At 44.0% G+C, this 27,297-nt stretch overlaps 1 protein-coding gene across 2 annotated transcripts; it reads right to left on the bottom strand.

Annotated features, from left to right (window-relative positions):
• Positions 1-1,843: 1,843 nt before the first annotated feature.
• Positions 1,844-27,214, bottom strand: SLC67A2 (solute carrier family 67 member 2). 2 transcript variants are annotated; one of them, XM_002710004.6, is made up of 6 exons: positions 27,033-27,214; positions 23,256-23,343; positions 21,448-21,491; positions 14,778-14,907; positions 11,433-11,642; positions 1,844-8,077 (listed from the first exon to the last, which is right to left on the bottom strand). In XM_002710004.6, exons 1-6 carry the CDS (start codon positions 27,183-27,185, stop codon positions 7,287-7,289), a joined length of 1,416 nt encoding a protein of 471 aa, XP_002710050.2. In that variant the 5' UTR covers positions 27,186-27,214; the 3' UTR covers positions 1,844-7,286. The 2 variants fall into 2 exon arrangements, with proteins under 2 accessions (XP_002710050.2, XP_089183576.1); XM_089327450.1 differs by lacking the exon at positions 27,033-27,214 and adding an exon at positions 26,526-26,658 and having other exon boundaries at positions 4,779-8,077.
• Positions 27,215-27,297: the final 83 nt, after the last annotated feature.

The raw sequence follows: 27,297 nt of genomic DNA, 5'->3' as shown, positions 1-27,297 counted from the left end.
CAGGCCTGAATACTATATGGTTGTGGGATCTAGTACTTCCAGGAATAATAAAATCAGCAGGTGCTCAAGTCCCTAAGAATCACATTGTACTTTATCATTCCCTCATACATGAACTCATATACACACTATTTGTAACACCTCACGCAATGTAAATATTATGTAAATAATTATTATGCTCTATTGTTTGGTGATAACAAGAAAAAAATCTGTAGATTTTCAGAACAGACCCGGTATGTTGTTCCTGAATACTTTTGATCCTTGGTTGGTTGAATCCATGGATACAGGCAGCCAACTGTATGCTGATTGTCTCATTAACCTGAACACGGAAGTTCATGATTCAGAATAGACTGGTGATCTGCGTTTTTATTTTCTTCACTTTTTGAGCAAATGTGTAGCTCAGTCCTACCTGATATCCTACTTTTTAAAACCTCTTCCAAGAAAAGCAGGAGCCTTGTTTGGGTACTGATTGAATGGCAAACCAAAGCTCTTGTCCCTGAGAGATGCCATTTTCCTTCAGAATACCTCCAGTTCATCCCCTCTACATCCAGCTGATGCCCTCAGGTGGGATGGGCCATCACAGGGATGTGCAGGTGAATCACTCAGGTGATTCATTTTCCAACAGCTTCGTCAATGTTGCACTGGCCTACCATTTTCTAGTCACTTTCTTTTCTAGGTTTTGCAATTTTGCAAATAAAATGCTATTTTACTACCTCTAAGTATAAACTGTGGGTTAGTTCTCTTACCTGAGAGGTCAGGGATGAACTTTTCTGGGTGTAGATTTCATTGATCCATGGTAGATGGATTAAGAAATTCCCAATCCACACAGCATATGGGTTATTTTGAATGGCTCTAAACCTACTTCAAGATGTTCCAGTGTATCACAGAGGTTTTATAGGGTGTAGAAATGACACTACATGAGCTATCCATAGACACAACACTGGACACAGTGTGGCAATTTTTCTGATTCTTCACATCTGTAAACAGTACCCTGATTTATACATTCCAATGTTTTTCTCCTTGTTTATTTCACTGGCTATTGCTGCATCATAAGCATGACTCATAAATTTCTCATCTAAATGAGGCTCTTTGCATCCAGTTATGGTAACTCTGCTCACCAAACAGAAACTTAAAGGACATTGACAAGGGACATTTTCCTTTGCTTCTGAAAAAGTCATACAAAAGCAGACATATTAAATCACATGTAAATACTAGTCACTCATGGAGAAAACAATACAAAACAGTCCCAGAAATCCCAAGTTTTGCATTTGTGTACCAAACCAGTCTCATTTGTATTAGATGGAATCATGATAGCTGGAATTGCATGAAAGGAAAGAATTTCAATTCTATTAGTTTCTAATATATATATATATATATATATATATACTAACAATATTATAACAGAATGTGATTGTATCAATGAACACCTTGTTTTTTAATTTTTCAACTTTTTAAAGATTTCTTTATTTGAAAGTCAGAATTGCAGAGAGAGAGAATCTTCTATCTACTGGTTTACTCCCCAAGTGGCTGTAATGGCCAGGGCTGAGCCAGGCTTAAATCAGGACCCAGTAGCTTCACGCAGGTCTCCCACATGGTTTGAGCCATCTTCTGCTTTTCCCAGGCCATTAGCAGGGAGCTGGATTGGAAATGGAGCAGCTGGAACACAAACCAGGCTCATATGGAATACCAGTATCAGGTGATGGTTTTATCCTCTACACAATGCCAGCCAAAGCAATGAATATTTTAGCTGTTTAATTGATTTTCTACATGCAAACAGACCCTTGTAAAGGGTTCAAAGATAACATGCTCTGAAATAGGATTGTGCTTCAAAAAGATCACGGAAAAATTAAGTTATGAGATCAGTTTATTTAGTGCAAAAATTCATTCATACTTCTTTCATAAGACACGTTCTCCACAAAAATGCTCTTTGAAGATTTCATATGCATACATGTTAAAATACTTGCACCCAAATAATCTTTTAACTCGATTTTCCATGAACTTTTAAATAATTATTTAAGAAACAGAGTGACCGAGGAAGGTCGGGGGAGGGGAGTGGGGAGAGAGAGAGAGGAGAGAGGAGAGAGGGGAGAGAATGAGTTTCAATCACTTGGTTCCCATAATGGCCAGGGTTAGGCCTAACCAATGTTGGGAGCCAGGACTCAATCCAAGTCTCCCACACATGTAGCAGGAACCCAACCAACTGAACCATCACCTGCTGTCTTGCAAAATCAGTTTCAGCAGGAAGTTATATTCAGGAAACACAATCAGGACTTGAACCTAGGCACTCTGATATGGGACAGAGGCAGCCCAACTCATGTCCTAACCACTAGGTCAAATGCCTGCTCCCCGTGGACTTTGTGAAGTGTACTTACATTAAATACTGCCTTCCTTCCCAAGTCAATCCAGCCAAAAAAGTAATGCTACTCAATGTCTTGCCAAATTACTTTTAAAAATTATGCAGAGCTTGATATCAAATCATCAAACTTTAGGTTTTCACTAATATATCACTTTTGGACCCAACTAATAATTTACTATATTTGCTTCTATAACTTCAAGTAGGACATCCAGTTTAGATTCTTAGCTGTAGAAGATAAGTCATTTTGCATGGCAGTTACAACTTGGCATACTTTTGGTATGCTATTCATTTCAAAGAGAAGTCACAGTGAAAGTAGTTTGAAGGAGATGCAAAGAAAACATTCACTCTTGTTAGAGATATCATCGACTGGCGCTGTCAGAAGCTCAGGTTTGTGCTTCAAACACACAGAGCAGATTATCCAAGGTCAACACACACCTGGTTATGTGCATGCAGACCCACCAGGACCAGGCACCCAAGTTAGCAACAGGATACATTTATTACATTAGCTTTATATTGGATATTTCACCTGGTTTTGATTTCATTAGGCAAACTTGGGAGAGATTTAGGTAGATGAGCTCTAACAGCAAAAAATAATTTGTAGCCTGGATAGGAGTCTGAGTCTCAACTATTCCAAATGGAATAAATTCTTTGATAAACCTGAAGAAAGGTTATTTCCTACCCATATTGTAAATTACAGCCACTAATAGGCATGTTAACTACTTTTTCATTTTTTGAAGATTTGAAAGGCAGAGTTAGAGAGAATTTTGCATCTGTTGGTTCACTCTCCAAATGGCTGCAATGACTAGGGCTGGGCTAAGCTGGAACCAGAATCCTGGAACACCATCTTGGTCTTCCATGGGGGTAACAGGGACCTAAACATACGGGCTATCTCCTGCTGCTTTCCCACGAACATTAGCAGACAGCTGAATCTGAAGTGGGGCAGCCGGAACTAAAACCAGTGCCCATATGGGATGCCAATATTGTAGGCAGTGGCTTAACCTGCTGTGCCACAGTGCTAGTCCCTGGCTTGAAGATTTTAAAAGCCAAAGGCTAGCTTTAACTGTTTGAGTTCCAGCATACTGGAATTAAATTTTTCAAGTACTTCAGGATCCTGAATTAAAGACACATCAGGATGCAACAATGACTTCTCAAAATACAATTTATTCGAGTAACACTTCATTACAATGTGCCAGGTGGAAGCCAGGAGCCAGGAACCTATCTAGGTCTCCCACGTGGGTGACAGGGACCCAGTTACTTGAGCGATTACCTACTGCCTCCCAGGATGGGAGGTGATTTGGAAGTGGAGCCAGGACTAGAACTAGGCCCCCTGATATGGGATGCAGGCATCCCAAGCAGCAGCTTAACTACTAAGCCAACTACTCTCACCCCTCAGAGATTTCTTAAAGGCTGCTGTGATGTTAGCTCTGTGGGGAGCAGAGCATTGAGGAACACTTTGATGGCTTCACCTATACATTCTGAAGAAACAGCTGTTCTCTGAAGCCTACAATTTTCCCCAGACTCTCACTCCTGATAGACTTCTAACTATCTCACAGAAGAGTCCAAGCACACTTTGTACCATGCTTCTCCTTGGTCCTGAGCAGGGTTCCTGTGAAGGCCTGCATGAGCTTCTCTGCCAGTTAACAGAAGGGACATTCAACATCAGCCTTCCTGACCTCCCCTTGAGCTTGGTCTAGATCAGACACCTGGGCAGCACGCATAGACTCTCCTTTAGTTACCCTCAGGGTCTCCACCTTCTTTCCTGCCTGCTTGTCCATACTTCTGAGACCACTTCTCCCTCATGGCTCATCTGGATTACTGCCCCCGAGTCCAGAGTGTCCCTCTCTCGGTCTCCAAGCAATCCTTCTTGCTGCAGCCAGAAGGACCTTCTAAAACATGAATTCCCTGTGGTTCCCCTCCTCGGTTAACAAAACACCAAGCCCTGAGCATGGCAGATGAGCCCCTTCCTGATCAACTGATTCTCAACTCTGGGTATGCCAGAAACACCTGGGGTGCCTCAGTGCTCCCACGGTCCAGGGCATGCAGCCAACGTTGGGGATCAGGGATGCTGGCCAACTTCCATAGGCTCCAGGCATGATTCCTGCAGACTGCACTGCTGTATGCCACCTGGCCTGGTTCTGTGGTCTGATACACTTCGACATGAGCACAGATATGTGCTCCATTGAAAAAGCCATGTCATCTGGAACCCTGAGCACTACTGGTGTATGGCTGGCATAATGCTGGAAAGAGTGCTATTTCACTCAAACATTCCAGGAAGGTTCAATTCCTCTAAAGTAAAACTCGAGGTGTGTGTGTGCATATATAAAGATATTTTTGACAATAGCGATCTCAAGGCTAGTTACCTTATAGTTTGGAAAACATTACAGAAGCTACTCAAACTTGAAAAAAAATTAGAGCAACACAAATGTTAATTGAGCAGATTTAATTTCCCTGAGCTCATATTCCATAAAGAATACAAATACTACCCATTAGAACAGTGGTTTTTCAAACATCATTGTGCAAATGAATCGGCAAGGTGTCCTTGTTGCAATGGTCCCTGATAGACCTAGGATGGAGTTTGATGTCTCCATGTCCGACAAGCTCCTGGTTGATGGTGAGGCTGCTTCCACAGACCACACTTTTCTACTTGTTTGAGACAAAGAGAGGCAGTTCCCATCTGATGGTTCATGCCCCAAATGCCAGCAAATGCTAGGGTTCAGCCAGGCAGAAGCTGGGAGCCCGGAACTCAATCCAGTCTCTGACATGAGTGGCAAGGTCCCAACTGCTCAAGCCAGCACTGCTGCCTCCAGGGTACACGTTAGCAGAAAGCTGGAATAGAGAACAGAGCTGGAACTTGAACCCAAACACTTTGATATGGGATGGAGGCCTTATAAGCGGCACCCGTGCCATGGACCACAGAGTAGCCAAACCTTAGGCTATGTAAGAGAAACTGTAAGAAAATATTTTTCTGGAAACAAAAATCACATTAACAAACGACTAAAATCACTAGTGGAAAAACGGAAAAAGTGTTTCCTGTATACTAATATGAAATTTTGGTTTTCAATATTCCCATGTGTCTTCATCAATTATAAAGCCTCATTAAGTTAATAGGCTTCCTTTCTTATTTAACTTCAAAAAGAAAACTGCTGTGATTTTAGCAATAACCACATGGCTATATTTAAAAGCTTTAAAGCAATGTGCCTATTTCTGAAAGTGAGGAAAAGACATTCTTTGGAGAATTCTTCTGAAAGTATACTCCAGTGCATAAGCCCTTGGTTACTTGTTGTCCTTTTGCATCTAATCGCCATGACATCTAATACACTCTTGAAGGGCAAGGTCATCGCACTGGATCCAAGTTTGGTCCCCTCAAAAGCACTCAGTGCTTGTGTAAAAGTCCCTAACTGTAACACCTAAGGAAAAGTTCATATTTCTCATGCTGCCAGATAGGATAAAAGGGCAATCTTCAAACAAAAACTTATCTCCTAGGAGTTTTCATAAATATTTGGGTTTACTTCATATAGGACTTCTAAAACTAGAAAAATTTCTCTGCTTTACAAATAATAAATATTAGGCAAATCAGTGTATCCAAATATCATTTACAATTATACATGTGCTGCATTGAAGACAAGTATAATATCCCAGTGGACTCATTAAGGGGATTCAAAGGAATGTGAACTTGGGGGTTTCTGAGGGAGCCCTTGTACAGCTTTTATTAATAACTGACTTAATCCCAGTGGTGAGCATGACTGGCCCGTGTCTCCAGTGAGCCAGTGCTAACCTCTCCCTGGCTCCTTGGGTGCTGCTAATTCAATAGTGTATGTGTGTGTGTGTGTGTGTGTGTGTGTGTATAGCAAGGGAACACCCAAGCATTGCTGGGCAGACCCAGTGGATCAATGGCCTCTTCTCAGGCAAGAAATTAACAAGGAATGAGGAAATGACTTGCATCGCAAACACTGCAGAACCCAGCTCTCTGACAGGGCATGCCACCTGACCTTTACTGTGCATAAAATGTCCATCTTAAAAGCATTGTGTGCACGGCTTCACTGTCAGGTTCGTCCCTGCCAGAAGGAAGCAGCCCGACTGCAAGGCAGGCTTTCCAGGAACAGATCTTCAAGTCCAATGCTGAGCAAGCCCAGTCTGCTCGAGGTACTGACCACAGAGTGTATGGGACCCAGAACCCATTTCTAGTCTTATAGAGTACGACTTCTGTGAGGCAGGACGAGCCCAGCACACCATGGTTACAAAAGGATCCCAATGCTCAGATTTACTTGGGAATGAAGACAGCTCAGTCTCTGGCTTTTACTTTAATTAGAGCAGCAGGTCTCCCTGTGGTCCCTTCTACCGCCATGAGAAACCACCCATGGTGCTTTCTAAACTCCAGATTTCTCTGGGGGTGAGGTCAGCATCTGATTCTTAAACACTGTTGACAAAGCAACAGTCTAATTTTAATGAAGCAGCTTCTTCAACGTCTAGGATTCTGACAGCAGAAAAATCTCCCTCTTTAGCATGTGGAATTCAACAGGAAACTCAGGTTCCAGATGGTCTGAATCTGATCAATGCATTACCCTGCCTTTTTTCATAAGAGAACTGCGTGTGGTTTCCACGTCGTGGAGCTGGTGAGTGATTTTTTTCCCCTTGAAAGGTTTAACCTTGTTCGAAGGGAAGAGGAGACTCTTCTGATAACTGTTGAACTTATTTCCTCTGGCAAAGCTTTGCCCTGAGCTTCCCCTTCCTATGTGGGCCTGCGACTTGCATCAACCCACAGATGCAGGTGTGCCCAGCTGAGGGCCCACGTGGAAGCCCAACAGCACAGCACACCCACCTGGAAATCGTACTGTGGCACTGCCGACCCTTCTGAAAGTGGCCTTCTCATTATGGCCCCTGGCCCTGATGAGCATACTTGCCATGTTGGCTCCTCCTGTTGTCCAAACGCATCCTACTCCGTCTTTAATTTATCACTCTCACCGCTGCTACAGCGAGGTTTGTGTAGTGACATCACGAAAATTGCTGCTAAGGCTAAGGCAGCCCCCAGACTCGGGGGCCCGCAAGGGCTGACCACCTGGGCTACCCCGGAGAGCAGTGGGGCCACGATACGCCCCACGGCCGTCACCGACTGCCCCACGCCGATGACGGTGCCGCTGGCCTGGGCCCCGCCCACGGTCAGCTGGAGGTCGGTGATGCACGTCCGGCCGATGGCGGTGGAGAAGGCCAGCAGCGTGGAGCAGAAGACGACCACGCCCACCGTGCGGGCTGAGGCGTGGAGGCCCAGCAGCGCGCACGTGAGCGCGCTGGAGCGCAGCAGCACAGCGTGCGCATTGTGCTGGTACAGCTGCAGGATCGGCCCCAAGGCGAAGCCGGCCAGGGCACCCAGCGCGCTGCTATAGCTGATGAGGTAGCCCGTGGTCCTGGGCCGCACCCCAAAGCGCTCCTCCAGGGCCAAGACAAAGTTACTGTAGTACAGCATGACCGCCACGGCCATCAGGAAGCGCACCAGAAACAGGTCCCACATTTCAGAAAACACCAGGCTCTTCATGTCCCGCAGGGCCCAGGCCACTTGCACCCAGGGTGGTGGCGGAGTCGTCTCTCCTGCCATGGCCCCTCTGGCGGTGGCCGCGTCCTGCACTCCACAGTCTGTCTTCACCGCTGGTACTCTGGTCTTGACAATTTGCACGCCCTGTTGTGCGCTGTCACGTTTTGTTTCTCTCCACGGGACAAGCCAGACCAGACCTGTTAAGATGCACAGGAACGGTTAAGGTGAGCTGCCAGCTCTGGGGTCACACAGCTCCTCTTCAGAGAAGCGATCACTAATCTCTATTTTTATACTAGATTTACTGCCGTGCATTTTTGAATCTTGTTTGCATCATTTCTATGACTCTGTTTACCTTTTTCTTAAAAAAATGCATTCACTTGAGGATGCAGAAAGAGAAGGAAGAGAACTCCCATATGCTGGTTCACTCCCCAAAGATGGGCATTGGACTAGGCCAAGGCTGGACACAGACACAGACCTCAATTCAGGCCTTCCCGGCTGGTGGCAGGAAACCAGTCAGTTGTGCTGTCCAGCTTTGCCTCCCAGGGTGTGTATCACCTGGAGCTGGAGCCAGGTTTTGAACCCAGAAACTCCTATACTATGTCTTAACCACTAGGCCAAACGTCTGCCCCCACAGCTCCATTTTGATATCAAGATTCTGGTAAAACACTTTTTACTGGGTCGGCACGGTGGCACACTAGGTTAATCATCCGTCTGTGGTGCCGGCATCCCCTATGGGCACCGGGTTCTAGTCCCGGTTGCCTCTCTTCCAGTCCAGCTCTCTGCTGTGGCCCGGAAAGGCAGTGAAGGATGGCTCAAGTGCTTGGGCCCTGCACCCGCATGGGAGACCAGGAGGAAACACCTGGCTCCTGGCTTCGGATCGGCGTAGCTCCAGCCATGGCAGCCATTTGGGGAGTGAACCAAAGGAAGGAAGACCTCTCTCTCTGTCTCTCTCTCATTACCTGTAACTCTACCTGTCAAATAAACAAATAAAAATCTTTAACAATAAAAAAAGACTTTTTACTTTAAATTAAAAAAAAAACTATAAAATATTCACTATTTTCTCCCCAGCTGAAAAGTCTCTGATAGTCAGTTCATATCTAAATTTTGTAAATTTAAATTTACATTAAATTCTTTCCTTCATCAAACTTATGAATTCTTTTCCTATCTACCATCTGCCCATTCATCCATCTGGACACATATTCAGTATTTATTTATTATTATTTTTTTTGACAGGCAGAATTAGACAGTGAGAGAGAGAGACAGAGAGAAAGGTCTTCCTTTTCCTTTGGTTCACCCCACAAATGGCCACTACGGCCAGCGCACTGTGCCGATCCGAAGCCAGGAGCCAGGTGATTCCTGCTGGTCTCCCATGTGGGTGCAGGGCCCAAGCACTTGGGCCATCCTCCACTGCCTTCCCGGGCCACAGCAGAGAGCTGGACTGGAAGAGGAGCAACCGGCACAGAATCTGGCGCCCTAACTGGGACTAGAACCTGGGGTGCTGGCGCCGCAGGTGGAGGATTAGCCTAGTGAGTCGCAGCGCCGGCCCACATACTCAGTATTTATGCAGTACTTCCTAAGCACTGATTCCTGTTTTAAACACATCAACAAACAAGATCTGTAAAATTCCTGTCTTAATGAAGTTATGACTACATGGGACCTGGACAAGTAGGTAGGCAATTAGATGACAACATAATGGCCACACTTGCGGGTGGCACAGGCTGCTGTATATGGCAATGCAAGCTGGCCTTGGCTTGGGGGTAGGCAGGGATGGTTTGAGAGCAATGACTGTCAGGAAGCACTTGTTTGGATGCTCCCCCGTCAGGGGCACCAAGTGCTTTCCCAGGTCACACCTGCATACCTACACGACATACATTCTTACCCAGAAGCACTGCCCTTCTGATCAAACTACCTCTCAGATCATATGCATGTCTGCCTCTGTGGCTTAGTTAACCCAGTGCTGTCTAAATAGAATGACTTCGCACCAATCTATGCTCAAAATTTCTCTAAAATCTGAATTCAGACTTGTCTATTCTTCACTCATCCTTACTGCTTTTTCAGATCTCAGCCCCATTTTATAGATGACAAAATGGAAAGAACTTGTCTAGGGCTCACAATGAAAAGTGTCAAGGCAGGGATTTGAATCTCTGTCCATCAGACTCCATGTTTGGGTTCTAAACCATGAGAACAGAAACCATGGGGAAAAAGGCACGAGAAGGCTTTATCAGGCAAAGTGGTGATCAGAGCATGGATGCAGGAAGCAGAGAGAGTAACACAACTGAGGAAAAGTTCCACGGTTACTGGGGAGGAAAAAAAAAATGGTAAAATTAGAGAGGAAAAGAGCAGTACGTGGTGCTCTCTGCACTGGACAGCCAGACCCTCTGCAAGGCACTGTTTCCATCTCACCTGGATCACACACCTCTGCTCCCAATCAGTCCACATATGCCTATCCTCAGCCTTCTGCAGTGGAAAAGTGAATCTAACACTTGTCAGCATAGTTGAGAACATTTACGGCTGAATGTGTTCCTGATCCAGATTCCCTCCCAGGGAATGGATGGATGCTGAGATTAAACTCATGAACTTGGCTTCCAAATATCTCTGCTCTGCCATGAATAAATCTGACAAAATCTGACAAAATCATTGTCCTCATGTACTTTGCTTACTAACTGTGTATATGTGTATGAGAGAAATAAATAGAATATGAGCCAAAAGACAACTTAACAAGAGGATTTCAGAAGTGCTATGAAGAGGGGCCAGAATAGTGGCACAGCAGATGAAGCTACCACTTGTGTTGCTGGCACCCCATATGGGCTCAAGTTTGTGTCCTGGCTGCTCCACTTATGATCCAGCTCCCTGCTAATGCTCTGGGAAAACAGGGAACGATGACCCAAGTTCTTGGGCCCCGGCCACCCATGCGGGAGGAAGAAGCTCCCAGCTTCAGCCTGGCTCATCCCTGGCCCTTGTAGTCACATGGGGAGTGAAAAAGCAGATGGAAGATCTCTCTCTCTCTTCTCCCTTTCTCTCTCTAACCCTTTCAAAAAAAAAAAAAAAAAAAGAGTATTATGAAGAAAATTCAGCAATTTTAGGCAGAATAGTCAGGAAAGGCCTAAGGAAGTAAGATTGTGAGGCCTGAATTATGGGAAGAGAGATCCAGCAGATTTGTGGGAAAGACATGGAAGGTAAAACAAGAGCCAATATGATGGTCTCCTGTGGAAATCAGCCTGGCATATATGAGGTTGCTCCACATCACTAATGATCAGGAAAATGATATTTCACCCCACACCTGATAGCAGGACTATTAAATACAGTGTTATTTAATAATTAAATAAAGGTGTTAGTGAGCATGTGGAGAAAACGGAGCTCTTGTGCACAGCTGCTGGGAATGCAATCTGGCCCAGCCACTATGAAAAGCAGCAGAAAGTTCTTCACAATGACTTTCAGTTTTTGTGAATGAGTCTGCCCATTCTGAGAAAAACAAACTTATAAACAGATAAAAGCTGGTTGATGGGTTGGTAGGAGTTCACAAAACAATCTTCTGATTAAACAACAACTTACCAGCATTGAGCATGAAGACAGAAAAGCAGATGAAGGCTGTAAGATAAAATCCACCATCTAATTCAGTGAGGTAGCCGCCGACCATGGGGCCCAAGATGAAGCCCACGCTGGACGCTGTATTGAACCGCCCAAGGACGAGTGGCCGTTCCTTCTCTGCGACCAGATCAGAAAGCAGAGCCCTTGAGATGGAGAGGGTGTGTTTAAAAATACCTGCAAGGGGGACAAGAAACATGCTGTCACTGTTTCCAGGGCAAAACCATCTTCCTTGTGGCTCTGCACATATTCTCTATCCCTGGTGGAGTTTTGATCTCTATCTTCTATGAATGGTAGATTCCATCCTATAGTAACTGGACTCCTGTTTGATCACCACAATTCTAACCCACCACCTTATGGTCCCTGGGCCTGCCTTGCACCATGATGCCCCAGTGTCTCCAGTCCTGTTTTCTAACTGCCATTCATGGTGGCTTCCAAATAGAAAGTTTTCATTCATTCACTCATTGGAAAAAAAAATGCATGTTTTCTATGCATTCAGCACTGCTCTCAGCCCTGAGGGTAAAGAGACCAAAAAAGAAGAAAAATGATAGACCATCCTGCCTCTATAGAACCTGGATTTTCACTGGGGGCCATTAGGGGTATACATCAGAAGGTGAGAAAGGGTATGGAGAGAAACAGAACAGGGAGGAGGATAGGAGGGCAACAGAAACACAATGGCATTGTGGAAGCTGTCAGTAGCAGAATGGAGTTACTTATGACAAATCCAAACAAACCAGAGCTTGGAGGCCATGTATGAAAAACCTTCATGTATGTCTGCCCATTACAGAAATTCTCAGAAGCCATAAAAAATCCAGATCAGTCATTTCTGTGACAATGTTTCACCAGTGACAGCAGGTTTTACCAATGGGTGATCACCAATTCCTACAATGAGCTCTTGTAGTCTATGAGATTTGTCTCAAGACAACTTACAAGACGTCTCTTTGTCTTTCAAAGTCTTCTGGCTGCACCTCCCACTCCCTTGGATGTGTACATACACTACTGCATGTGTATGCTAGATTGCAATCCTTTCTTAGTCCAGAATAAAATTTTTATTTTTTATTTATTTTTTTGACAGGCAGAGTGGACAGTGAGAGAGAGAGACAGACAGAAAGGTCTTCCTTTTTCTGTTGGTTCAACTCCAAAGTGGCCACTACGGCCAGCGCACCGCGCTGACCTGAAGCCAGGAGCCAGGTGCTTCTCCTGGTCTTCCATGTGGGTACAGGACCCAAGCACTTGGGTCATCCTCCACTGCCTTCCTGGGCCACAGCAGAGAGCTGGACTGGAAGAGGGGCAGCCGGGACAGAATCCGGCACCCCAACCAGGACTAGAACCCGGGGTGCCAGCACCGCAGGCGGAGGATTAGCCTATTGAGCTGCGGCGCCAGCCCAGAATAAACTTTTAAAAGAGTCAGTCTGTCACTCAGTTTAGTTCTCACAGCATGGTCACATAACTAATAGCAACCGGTTTTCTACTAGCAAACTCAAAGCTCTGACATGATTTTCAGAAGGAGATTAAAGGGCATGTAGCAACTTTATTGTCATGCTTTCCTATGCATGTAGACACCTCAGGGGGAACAAATACACTGATGGACCCCGGTAATAGGTTGCCCACTATTTTGATCAATACATAGTAGCAACACAGTAAATGCTGCTGGTGGGTCTACCTCAATCACTCCCAACTGTGAGGCAACATGATGGTTTCTGATGATTTCTCTGGAGGCAGTCTCACTCTGCTGTGCTTCTACACTTAGTCCTGGGGATACTCCCAGCTCTGCATCAAAGCTTGTAAAAGTGTTTATCCGACAACCAGCCTCTTTGAGAAGCAACTTATACATTGTTTCAGGATTAGGTAGACAGACTGTGTCTATGCCTGCATCTTTATATGTGAGAAAGGAATAGGCTAGAAGATGATTCTCAAGATATCTTCTAGGAATCCTGAGACAATTTTTTGAAATTTTACCATTGTAAGGTGTGTACCTTGCACACGAGGAAAGAGGACTATGGCAAAAGTACCCCACAAACAACTCCGATGATGCTTTTCTTGTCTTTCAGAGGTAAGGGTGGTAGACAGAGGGGAGGAGAAAGCCAGGCACATTCAAAGTCAGCAACTCATTTTCAGGACACAAGGATATGAATTCACAACTGAGTCTGTGCAGCAGAATCTGTTGTTCCCCATGGCTCCCTCCTGTACATGGAGCACCAAGGTGGTTATGTGGATAAGAAGGAATTTTTATTTTATTTTATTTACTTATTTATTTATTTTAACAGTGAGTGAGATAGCAAGTAAGTGAGGTCATACGAGAATGAGAAAGCAGTCTCATCCATTGATTGGTCTATTCTCCAGATACACACAATGTCTGGGGCTGGGCAGCTGGGAATAGAATTCAGGTCTCCCACATGGGTGGTGGGAACATAACTGCTTAAGCTATTACCTACTGCGTCCTTTTTCCTATGTTAGCATGAAGCTAGAATCCAGAGTGGAGCCAAGACTGAAACCCAGGAACTCCAATATAGCATGTGGGCATCCCAATTGGCATTTAAATCACTAGACCAAATACCCGCCCCAAGGAAATTTTGTTTAGTTCTCCTTGTTTGCAAAGATTACATTGTTTATATAACTGCTGCTATTTAAACAAGGCTCATTTCATATTAAATACAAACAGTTTAATTCTCCCCATGAATCTCTACCCATTTTGTAGGTTCTTATTCATCTCATCTGTTTCTTTAGAATGATTAATAGCACCTACCACGGAACGATAGAGTGAATTATTGTGAAAAGACACATAGCCAACCAAACCAAGAATATACAACAGACTTGACACTAGATACACATGGGGCACCTAAACCATGGGATTTTGTGCGTGTTGTTGGAGTTTGTTAGGATGACTGGCCAAGTTTCAGAAAACACCTCCACAAAACACTTTTTAGAAGCAACTAAAAAGAATTCTGAAGAATGAACTCTTCACAGAGTACATACATATGTCACAGAAACATATGTCATAGCTAACAATTTCTTATGACTTCTTACTGGCTGAATGTAGAGACCACTCAATAGGCAGGAGACAGGGCTGGGGCAATCCCAAAGCTGTTCACATGACTACTCTGGCAGGCTGTGGGCTCTGTCAAGTATAAGACTGGTAGCTTTGGATGCTACTCAATAAACAGCAGCTGCTGATGTTACCATCATCATTATAATTGCTGTAATCATTGTGAAGCCCTAATCAAAGAAGCAAAGTCCAGGAGACACTGGCTTTGGGGATGGATTTATTTTGAACTAAGACATAAACACACATGCAGAGGGGCCAGAACTCACCTGCAGGAACCCGAGCCAGAGCAAACAGGAACACGTTGGTGGCAGCTCCAAGAAGGAGATAACCCAGGGCACTGAGCAGAATGCAGAGCAGCAAGGAGGACCGTCTTCCGACCACATCGCTCCAGCAACCCTGGGGAAAGACACAGAGAAAGCCCTGTGACCCACTTTTTTTCGGTAACAGCCTCCACTAGGCAAACACCCAAAACAAAGTGACCAGTGGAAAATGTCAGATTCTTAGCTACTCAGTTCCGTTATGCCATTTGCTGGAGTTATTTTTCCCTGGTCTACCCACAAGTGAGTAGAAAAACACAATGCAATTTTCTTTGTCCAAGTAAAAACCTGATCACCCAGTAGCTGAGATTGGTTAGAAGGACAAAGTGGGAGGGGTCTTCAAAAAGTTCATGAGAAACACATTATGAGTAATCTGTGTATGGATGCCAAAATTTTTTCTCACTAAAATAATTTCTCTTTTTATCTTTTAATTCCATCTTCATGAACTTTTTGAAGAACACTACATAATTAATAAATCTTCATTTTCATCTTCATTCTCATTTCTTTATGCCAGCCTCAGAAACCATGTTTACTACTTAGAAATTTGGAAAATTTTGATCTCATAATTCCAAATTGACAATATTTTAACCAAATGGTCATACAGTACATTCTATTTCGTAACTTGCTTTTTCAGTTAACACCATGACTTGAACCTCATTTTATGTCATTAAAAATCTGCCTTTGTGGCCAGCGCCACGGCTCACTATGCTAATCCTCTGCCTGCAGCACTGGCACACCAGGTTCTAGTCCCAGTCGGGGCGCCGGATTCTGTCCCAGTTGCTCCTCTTCCAGTCCAGCTCTCTGCTGTGGCCCGGGAAGGCAGTGGAGGATGGCCCAAGTGCTTGGGCCCTGCACCCGCATGGGAGACCAGGAGAAGCACCTGGCTCCTGGCTTCGGATCGGCGCAGCGCGCAGGCCACAACGCACCGGCCGTAGCGGCCACTTGGGGAGTGAACCAACGGAAAAAGGAAGACCTTTGTCTCTGTCTCTCTTTCTCTCTCTCTCTCACTAACTCTGCCTGCCAAAATATATATATATATATATATATATATATATCTTTGTTATTCTTAATCACAGCCCATATTCTACTCTGTACTGATAGCTATTTAATAAATCTACTTTTTGTTAAATTTTTAGTTCTTTTCAATTTGTCACAAATATAAATCATTGCTACAATAAGCATCCTCATAGCAAATAAACACTTTCAAAAATTTCCTTAAGGGAGAGTGGTTGGCTCATCAGTTAAGACACATGCCATACCAGAGAGCCAGAGTTCAATTCCAGGCTCTGCTTCTGACTCCAGCTTCCTGCTAATGTGCACCCTGGAAGGCAGCAGGTTATGACTCAGGTACTTGGATTCCTGTCACGAAAGTGGGAGACCCCAGTGGAAATGAAATCTCCAAGTCTAACTCCAGCTTTTGCAGGCATTTGAGAGTGAACCAGCAGATGGAAGATCTCTGTTTTTATCTCTCTGTACCTCCATGCCTTTCAAACAAATAATTTTTTTTTAATTTCCTAGCATTGAAATTAGGTTAAAAGACAGGTGTATTTTTAGGCATCGGACATACTGAAAACTCAGTAAGATCTATAATGCTACCAAAGAGTATAGTTCAGAGAATCTTCATTTCTCCATATTCCAAAGGACTCCTACTCCATACACCATCACTTTTTTAAAAAAGTTGTGAATTTGCTAGGTGGTATTTTTTCTTATGTTAATTTGCTTTTTCCCTTTGTGACAAAACTTTTCATTTTAAATTTGTGGACTATTTGCAAGCAACAAAGTAGGACTGCCAGTTATAATTCTCATAGCTGGGAGGCCTGAGTTCTGCTAGGCCTCTGCTCCCTTCCAAGCCATCTTTTATGTGAGAAAGGATGTTGAGAAAGATGACAGAGCAGCCCAGGGTGAGGCTTGCCCAGCAGGAAAAGGCATACTTGATGGCGACCAGCTGAACCTTCCTCCAGTACCTCTCTGAGAGTAGAAGTGTGAGGCACACACAGAGAAAACATAGGCACCGGGCGCAGAAGCTGAGAGGCACACAAGGGAATGAAAGGAGACACAAGGAGATAGATGGTGGTGTGTTACGTGGGTCCTAACGTCCCCAGGTGGGTCATGGACACCTGTGGGATGGAAACAGCAAGGTGAGCAGGACTCTTGGCAGCCCTGGCTTACTCCTTCCTTGCATACTCTCCACACCCTGCAGCAACACACCCCACTGCAAAACAAGCCTCACTTGCAGGCTCAAAGTTCTGGCCAATGTAGATGCAACCGAAAGTCACCTACTGAGGTTTCTGAAAAAGTTCTTAGGACTCAGCCTTCTGCTCTTCCTCCTTCCCTCATTCCTGTTGAGAATATTCCCACAATGCTGGAGGCCTGGCAGCTGTCTAGCTAAAGACGGCGGAGCAGGAAGACAGTAGCAGCCTGAGCCTCTGGTGGCCACTCAGATGTTCCCTCCTCTGACTTTGGAGGGGTTCTGTATCCACAGGTGGATGCCAGCCAAACTGAGACAGCCAGTTCACCCAGATGGCCTCCACACTGACCCACGGTACACCGTGAAGCTCCAGGTGAGGCTTTGAGAAAAAAAATGCAATTACCTTAAAAAATTTGCTGAACACTATGACAGCAATGGAGCCTTATTTGAGAAGGGCCAAAAACAGGGCGCAGAGTGCTGCGTGACAACCTGGATGTCCACTTGAGACCTGAGACTGTGTTCTGCTTCCCTCATTCTTCGGTCAAGTTCCTTATGCCTTCCCCATCCTTTCCAAGTAACCATAGACTCTCAGCCTGTTTCTTTCTTGTAAAAGGCTAACTATATCCATTCATGCCCCCCCCCCTTTTTTTTTTGACAGGCGGAGTGGACAGTGAGAGAGAGAGAGACAGAGAGAAAGGTCTTCCTTTTGCCGTTGGTTCACCCTCCAATGGCTGCTGCGGCCGGTGCGCTGTGGCCAGCGCATCGTGCTGATCAGAAGCCAGGAGCCAGGTGCTTTTCCTGGTCTCCCATGCGGGTGTAGGGCCCAAGGACTTGGGCCATCCTCCCCTGCACTCCTGGGCCATAGCAGAGAGCTGCATGCCCTTTCTTGATTTTTAAATTATATACTTATCTTTTTGGAAGGAGCCTAAATATCATATTATATAAGAATATTAACTGTGTTAAAATTCCTCTATTATAAAATGTGTGTGTGTGGCGGGGGAAGGCAGGGAGTTCAGCAGATTAAGCTGCCTCCTGCAACACCAACATCCCATATGAGCATTGGGTCAAGTCAGAACTGCTCTACTTCTGATCCGGCTCCCTACTAATGGACATCGGAAAGCGAGGAAGATGGCCCAAGTGCTTGGTCCCTGAACCCATGTGGAAGATGGAGAAGAATCTCTGGGCTCCTGGATTTGGCCTGGCCTAGTCCTAGCCATTGTGGCCATCTGGGGAGTGAGCCAGTGGATGGAGGATCTCTTTCTCTCTCTCTGTGTGTGTGTGTGTGTGTGTGTGTAACTCTGTCTTTCAAATAAATAAATTTCAAAAACAAAACAAAAAACAAACAACAAAAAAAGAATACACACACACAAAACATTTTCAGGGTGAATTCTCCAAAATATTGTTAGCTTTCTAACAATCCTCTCCACTCTCAGTACCCTAATCTCAATCATACCCTGGTGGAGGATAAGCAGGTGTTTGTGGAGATGGACGTGAGGCAGCTGACTAGCATAAGATGCTACTCAAAAATGGACACTTCTAACAAAGAAGGCACAGGCCCTGATGCATCCATGGCCGGCTTGAGAAGCCTGCACACAAGGGGCAACTGTAGCTTCACCTTCATCTTTCTGACACAGAAAGGCAGAAACTCTCGCATCTGAGCCCTCAACATGGAACACATGTAACACATGTATAACTTGGAGGACATACATGCCTGTCCCCTTTTAATTCATGCATAATCTTTACCAGAACTTCCCCAAAACTTAACAAATATGCACTAGTCTCCTAAAGTTAACTCCATAAAACCTGCAACTCTCCGTTATTCAGAGAGCCTGGTTTCCAGTCATGAGACAATGTGGTTTCTGGCATGGCCAACCCAAATAAATTTTCTGTTTACAGCTCAGTCCATCATCTGAGTGTTTTCATTAGCATCCATGTTAGCCAAGAACCCTTTAGGTAGCCTGCCTAATTACACTGCTACAAATGTCATCAATGCTTTTCCCCAATTTTGATTCTGGTGGATTTTAGAAACCCCCCTACTCATTTAATCAGAGTAAGGAATCACAGGCCTCCTTGTGTTTACAGGACTGTGTTATCATCTGGTACTTACACCAGGACAAGGCTGCTTGGGTTCAACTTTGAACTCTTATCATTCCCTACATCATGGCATTGGACACATTAGTTAATCTCTCTAAGCATCAGTTTCTCTGTGGGTAAAACAGGAGTAACACCTATTCAATATAAAATTAGTCATTAAAGACCCACAATCACACTCTGTGGATGCTTCTATGAGCATTAGACGCAGTCAAGTGCCCAGGACAGGGCTTGACATTCAGTTGTACTGAATAATACTAACCAAGAGCAGTCATTTTTATTAAAATACAATTGTCAAGCCATAGAAAACCCTCATAAAGATTTTTATTAAAACTTTCTGGTCACTTTTTGTTTTTAGCAAAGTGGAGACAGAGAGAGAGAGAGAGAGAGAGAGACAGAGAGAAAGAAAGAAAGAAGCTCTCATATAGTGGTTCATTCCTCAAATGCTCGCAATGGTTGGGACTGGGCTGGGTGAAGGGCAAGAGCCAGGAACTCTACCCAGCTCTCCCAAGGGAACGGCAGAGAACCTAACCACTACCGCCCTCACCTGCTGCTTCCCAGGGTCTACATTACCAGGTAGCTGGCATCAGGAGCTGGGACTCAAACCCAGGCACCACAATATTGGATTCAGCTGTCCTAACTGGCAGTGTATCCTCTAGGCCAAACAACCATCCCTAAATCATTTCTCTATAAAATTGATAAATAAAAATGAGCTTAGCAAAGTGTTTGTGACAAAGGAAAGTTTAACTAGGTATTTCTCTATGTGAAGGATTTATAAGGAAGGTTTTCATTAAAATCTAGCTAGTAGCTATATGAAATGTACTTTATAAACACAAACATAATAAAACAAAGGATCATTTTGAGAAACAGGGTAGGATTGTAATTGACAATACAAATTTACATTCATAAAATGATAATTTTGTGCCAAGTACTCTGATATGTACTATGCACTGATTAAAAAAAAAAAAAAAAACTTATGGAGCTTGGTCTTTATACCTAGGGCCAGAGTCCAGAAGGAGGGGAAAAAACTTGAACGATAAGCATACACTGCAGCCTAACAAGCAAGGGCTTTACCATATGTACACATCAAATATTTTGGGAGTTCCCAAATAAAGCTGAAGAAGAGCTGTTTACCAAGAAATAGCCCTGATTTTTCACTCACAAGAAAACAGTATGGAATAAGACGTCATGCCTGCCAAGCAAGTGCTCCACCCTCCGTACAATCTGACTTCAGCTACTTATTTACTTCCCTGTAAGGTAATGGCAGATGACTTACAGGGAAAAAAAAAATTATATGGGTTTAGAGTCTGGATACTGACTTTCGGTGACTTAGTCAAATTATTTAAACTCTGTGAATCTTAATTTCCTCACATTTTCTTAATTTTCCTCTTAAGAAGAGAGACACTAAACTATTTTGCAAGGTTATTATAAAGCTTAAATGACAATAAACCTATTACTGTTATTCTCAACAAAGAACATACATCAGGGAGGAGCTATTTGCTTACTTAAGATAAATCAGAGTAACAGTTTACTTATCTAGGAAGTCACTACGGGATTTGATCACATTTCTTTGAAAAACATACAAAAAAGCAACACCTGGGAAACTCAGAGCACTACAGCAACAATGTGTTCAATAAATGTGAGTTCTCCAAGCCAGTATTCAGACTGCAGTCACTAATGACCAATCTGTGAGACTAAACTGTTCTACTGAATGACATGAGCCATTGGACACTGGGGTCTCAAGACTGTAATAGACCCCACAAAGGCCAGAGAAGAAAAAGATCACTTAATGTGTCTGCCTTCCAAACTGAGTGGTCAAGGGCAGGAGAGTGACAAGATCACCTCAAGGGTTTTCTACTTCATGTAGCAGTTAGCAAATCATTGCTAAAGGCTTCTTTGTCCATACACTTATGTATTATAATGAAGCATTAAGTTCAGCATGCACAACCTCAGAGAATCCTACAAATCTAAATGGATTTACTGTCAATTAAGAAACAAACAATAAAACTGGTAATACCTTTTGTTTACATTCCTGTATATAGTAGAAAGTTACTTGGGAATCACATTAGAAACTTTTTAACTCAAATCTATCACTGATTCAATGTGTTCCATTCAGAATAAAGTCATCTAAGTCCCTTAGGTCTGTATCTTTTCACTGGTAAAATGAGTGAGATACAGGACAAAGGGATCCTTCTTGATCACGACTGTAAATTCTCATCATCCACACACTTACTGTCTGGTGGACTTCAACTGTTAAATTTTACTATAGCCATGAAGGAGGACCCTCAGAAGCATATGCTTGTGTTTTCAAGACAGGTGGCCAGTTGAATGATAACTTACCACCAAGGTGCTGGAAAAGAGTTGCAAAATGCCATAGGAGGACCCTGTAAAAGAACAGCACTAATATCAATCAAATCAGCTAGACCTATCCCCCAAATGGATTATGTGGTAACAATTACATGGAAATAGAAAGATAGCAGAGAGGAAAAGTCCACTTTTTAAAATGTAAATAAAGGGGTGGAGGGCAGCATTGTGACACAGTGTTTTAAAACAGCACTTGTGACATCCACTTCCCATATCAGAGTGCAGGTTCAAGTCCTGGTTGTTTGGCTTTTGTTGTAGCTCCCTGGTAATGCACCTGGAAGCTGAAGATGGTATAGGTACTGGGGACACAGCCACTCATGTAGGAGTCTCTGATGGAGTTCTTGGCTCCTGGCTTCATGTTGGCCCAACTCTGATGTTATAGGAATTCGAGGAATAAACCAGTGGATGGACGAACACTCTCTTTCTGTCACTCTACTTTTCAAATAAATCAATTAATCTTTGAAAAAAAAAAAAAAAAAGAAGGAAATTGCCCCAATGTATTTATGTTTCCTAGTTGGAAGAAATTAAAAAATGTTTAGTAAGAGGTGTTTAAAATAAAATTGAATATAAGCAGAAGAGAGAATAAAGGCCAGGATTGACATTAGGGACCCAGAGAGATAGTCTTTCATGTGAGAACCACATGACTCCAACTTTCAAAATGCCTCGAGACAACTCAGTGGAGTAGAAATCAGAATCCTAGAAAAATTCTCCCTTAAAATGTTAACACTATCTCCTATGTCTTTAAAATTTTAAAAAATATTTTAACTTTATAATTAGTTTAAAGTTTAACAGAGTTCTGTACTTCCATTATCATGTAACATATTCCTACTATATTCATGCTGCTGAACCGTCTAGACAATTCTCAGCACACTCTTGGAGGAAACACAAATCATTGCATGGATCAGGATTCAGCAGGTATGTACAGGACTGTCCCAAAACATTTGCTTGTCCACCTTGTAAATGATCAAACGTAATGATTTCTCATTAATTAGCACAGATCTGGGGCCGGCAGTAGGTTAATCCTCCACCTGCGGCGCTGGCATCCCATATGGGCACCGGTTCAAGTCCCGGCTGCTCCTCTTCCAACCCAGCTCTCTGCTTTGGCCTGGGAAAGCAGTAGAAGACGGCCCAAGTCCTTGGGCTCCTGCACTCACGTGTGAGACCAGGAGGAGACCATTTAGGGAGTGAACCAACGGAGGGAAGCCCTTTCTTTGTCTCTTCCTCTCACTGTCTGTAACTCTCTCAAATAAATAAAATCTTTTTAAAAAATTAAAAAATAAAAAAAAATAAAAATTAGCACAGACCTAAGACTTGTTATTTCCCGTTCCTTTTGTGAATCAACGACTTCGGGATGGAATTTTTATGCCATATAAGCAGAAAAATCCATTAGGTCCCTAAGATATGTTGGGGTGGTGTGGAAATCCAAGCCATTTACCACAGTTGTGATTTCTGTACATTGTTTATCTGGTCTTCCACATTAGGTGAGAGATTCTACAAGCAGGAGTCCACACCTATCCTTTAATCTACACAGGGCCAGCTCTTTGAATGGGCTCAGTAAGTACCTGTTAAGTCACTGGTAATATCAGAGTATGGAGATAATGCTCAAACCCCACAACCTTCTGAACAAAAGTATCCTTGAGAGATCTAGGAAAGATTACTCCAAGTGAATGTGTTTAACTATTCTATAGATTAATTTTATCCCATTTCCTAGAAAGCTGGGCTGTTTTCAGGACTTAGAGATTTAAAATTGAGTGCTCTGAATGTAAGCATTATTAACCACTCACCTACTATTCCAGCAACTATTGGACTTGCTCCAAGGGACTTGACGTGAAGGCTCAATAAAGGGACAACCATGCTGACACCAAACAAATCCTAAAAGCAAACAAACAGAAGGACTCAGGTCATGTCCTAAGGATTTCTAAATAGGTAAATCTAAAATTATGAACACATTTTTAAAATAAAGTGAATCTAAGATTTTGCAAAAACAAGATATCATCATTGTATCCTAAAGTACATCATGCTAACCAACTGCCACTTAAAACTTCCTTAGCTACCATGTGGTAGGATGCATTTTAACTTTAGCATCTTTGTAACTGCCTTTGAAGATTCAAAGAGAATATGTTACACAAGTTCCTCAAAGAAAACAGACACACTTCCAATTTTCTATGGATAGGAAGAGGCAGAGGAGAGAGGAATAATTCATACTTATTAGTGAAGCAGCACTTGCTTAAAACTAAGAATTTCTGAAGTGGATGTTTAGCCTAGCAGTTAAGACACTCTCATCCCACAATGGAGTACCTGGGTTGGTTCCCAGCTCTGACTCCTGACTCCAGCTTCCTGCTAATTCACAACCTGAGATTCAGTGGAGATGGTTCAAATAATGGGGTTCCTGCCATTTATGTGGGAGACCTGGACTGCATTTCAGGCTCCTGGTTTCAGCTGTAAAAATGGGCATTTGTGGACGGCGCCGCGGCTCACTAGGCTAATCCTCCGCCTTGCGGCACCAGCACACCGGGTTCTAGTCCTGGTCGGGGTGCCGGATTCTGTCCCGGTTGCCCCTCTTCCAGGCCAGCTCTCTGCTGTGACCAGGGAGTGCAGTGGAGGATATCCCAAGTGCTTGGGCCCTGTACCCCATGGGAGACCAGGAGCAGCACCTGGCTCCTGCCATCGGATCAGCGCGGTGCGCTGGCTGCAGCGCGCTGGCCGCGGCGGCCATTGGAGGGTGAACCAACGGCAAAGGAAGACCTTTCTCTCTGTCTCTCTCTCACTGTCCACTCTGTCAAAAAATAAAAAAAAAAGGGGGGGCATTTGCAGAGTTATCCAGGGATAAGAATCCCCTTCTATTTCTCAAATAAATTTTTTTTAAATGTTTTCCTTCTGTAGTTATAGAAGATGACTAATGTCCTAGGATGTGGTTTATATTTTCATGAGGTAACACCCAGCAGAAAGTCTCAGCAAGTGGAGAGGAGAGGGAAGCTTGGTCCACTTGCAGCCAATATTTTTGCAATTACGTCATAGAAAGTGCATGGGCTTTGGGGTAGGACTGCCAGTTCTCAATTCCAGCTCTATTACTTACTAAAGTGTGTTCTGGGGAAGTAACATTACCAAGCTCCAATGCCCTCATCATCAGACAATGGAATAATAACACCTGCCTGGTTGAAACATGAGGAAACTCATGGTGGGAAAGGGCTGGCACACTACAGAAGCTCAAATAGACAAGCATTATCTGCTTTCTTGAGTTTTGGGATAAGGATGGATCCTTTTTGCTAATATACTAAGTTACAGAAAGACTATGAATTTTTCTCTTATATTTCATTCTCATTCTTACTTCATCTGTTTACCTGCTACATCTGCTTTAGAGGAAGGAAAACATATTATACACGTAGTTTTCTTTATATCCAACCTGAATTCCTCCTCCTATAAACCTAGTTATTAAAAGAAAGAACATGCATGGAAAAACATGTTTAGGTCCTGGTTAATGTTTTGCCTCCCCAATGCTGGTAGCTGTGCATTCACATGACTCTAGAAATGTGGACTTCTGCCTACACTTTGGTGGTCTTTTTCCATGGATACATCTTGAGGAGGACATATATGTAAAATTCAGTGATCATCAATAGCTCATAAATTTGCACTACCAGACCTATGGTATTTTATTTAAATTTTACATGATTATTTAACATTTCCTCAGGCCAGCATTGTGGTACACTGGGTTAAGCTGCCACCTGTAATGTCATCATCCCATCTGGATGCTGATTTGTGTCCTAGCTACTCCACTTCTGATTCATCTCCCTGCTAATGTGTCTGGGAAAGCGGTGGAAGTTGGCCCAAGTACTTAGGTTCCTGCACTCCCACTGGATACGTGGATGGAGTTCCAGGCTTCCAGCTTTGGCCTGGTCCAGTCATGGTCATTGTAGCTATTTGGTGAGTGAACAAGCAGATGGAAGATCTCTCCCACCACATCTCCCTCTTTCTCTGTAATTCTTCCTTTCAAATAAACAAATCATTAAAAAAAATTTCCTATGGTCAGTTTTGTCCTGACAACCTGCTGATGTTTATATGATTAAAAAATCATAATGCATAAGCCAACAACTGAAGTCTTCTGGTTCTTTCAGAAAAGGTCAATTGTTCAATAACATTTTAAAAAGCATTCTAGTACATGTTATTTGATATTCAAATGGTTATTTTAAATAAAATCAACAGGCTGTGATCTACGGAATGCAGACATGAAAATACAGACTCATAATCCTTAACAATGATTGGTATTTTTTTAGTACTTTGTGATTCTGAAAACTGCTCTCTTTTCCCAAGAAGGCCGGCTTCTGGCTCTTTCCTCAAAGGAATTTGTTCTAAAATTGTCTTCTTCAGTGTAAAAGGCAGCTTCTCTCCTGAATCCGTAACATCCTAAAACAACCATCGTTTTGAGTATATCATGCATTGGGCAACTAGTCATGCGCTTATCCCTTTATAAGGAAATCAAGTCAAACCTTCCATCTCAGCATCTTCCAGTGAAAGCCAATGAACGCATAGAGGATAGGAATCCCACTATTTCTTGGCTGAAAGACTAACTCAATAAATATGAACTGCCATCTGCCCAAAGCTGATGAAATGGAATACAGACCACACCAGGTATCTGCAGGAAAGATAGTGCTTACATCACTGATCTTAGCAGCCTAAACAAAGCGGAAAGGTCATCTTCATCTTCCCTCTGAAACAAATTTAAACCTGACCATGACTTCTGTTATCTCACCCCCTTCTTTCCCAACCAGAAACCATTTTCCTGAAAGTCTTAAGGATTTTTACATTTCCATACATACCAAAATCATTAACTAAATTGTATATAACGTTCCCTAGATACTACCTAGCAGACATTAGATCCTACAAGGATGCAAACAGCTTCATAGATTTTAATTATTTATTATTATAACATTTTCCATTAAAAAATCTCTACTGCCTTTTAACTTTTAGGAAATCTTACATTTTTTTTTTCCCGCTTAAGATATCAGACACAGCTAATCATTCTCTCGGCTATATTATTGAAGATAGTAAAAACTTACACGGGGCTAGTTGGATTAGACTTGCTCTGAGCACAGCATATGCAAAACAGGTAAGAAGCTGCGAATATTCAAAGCAGCCCCTTAACTTGGTCTGGTAAAAAGCTCTGAGTGTCCCCACCGCACGAGCAGCCCGGCAGTAGCTTGGGCTTTTTCAAGCTTGCTCGGAGCTCCTGCTACCTGCTCTGCAAGCAGTGCACCTGACACAGCATTTAACACCTGGGGTCCACCCCCCAGAGCCCTTAGGTCAAGGAGCCCCACCTGGGGGTGGTTCCGGGGCGGGCAGCTGTGAAAAGCAGCAGGGGCAGCAATAAGGCCGCGCGAACGGCCAGGTGCATGATGAAAGCCGTGATAAGACGTGAGAGGTAAGAAGGTACCAGACCAGACAGATCTCGAATTCCCAGCCCCGGGCTGAGCTTCTCAAACCTCCAGGGGCTCCATGGAAAAAAATGGCCCCTCAGCCTGGGGTCCCAAGTCCCCGACACCATCAGCCCCAGCGCGCGCACTCACCAAGAAGCCCACCAGGTAGAGACAGAGCAGGAAGCGGCGGGCTCCGGCGCTACCCGGCTTCCCGGCCCCCGGCCCCCGCTCCTGCCGCAGCACTGGGGTCGCCGAGGCTGGCCCCAGGGCCGAGCCCCGGCCCCGACGACCCCCGAGCTCCATACGGGCGCCAGCGGCCAGCCTCCCGGCCCCGCCCCCGGCGCGCCAGCCCCGCCCCCCCGCCCCGCCCCGGGCGGAAGAGGACGCTCGCGCCTGCGCGGAGGGCGGTCCGCGG

This window comes from Oryctolagus cuniculus, chromosome 2, assembly GCF_051225735.1.
Source record: "Oryctolagus cuniculus isolate XC-2025 breed Fujian yellow rabbit chromosome 2, ASM5122573v1, whole genome shotgun sequence".
Lineage (NCBI taxonomy): Eukaryota > Metazoa > Chordata > Mammalia > Lagomorpha > Leporidae > Oryctolagus > Oryctolagus cuniculus.
This window is presented reverse-complemented; position numbering and strand designations above follow the sequence as displayed.

Excerpts from the sequence above, each read along its gene's own strand:
- SLC67A2 (XM_002710004.6), bottom strand. The coding sequence starts at position 27,185 with ATGGAGCTCGGGGGTCGTCGGGGCCGGGGCTCGGCCCTGGGGCCAGCC. Across the intron at positions 14,908-21,447 it reads TCTTTTCCAGCACCTTGGTG|GGTTGCTGGAGCGATGTGGT; the intron begins GTAAGTTATCAT and ends GTCTTTCCCCAG. Across the intron at positions 11,643-14,777 it reads TCTGGCTCGGGTTCCTGCAG|GTATTTTTAAACACACCCTC; the intron begins GTGAGTTCTGGC and ends TCCCCCTTGCAG.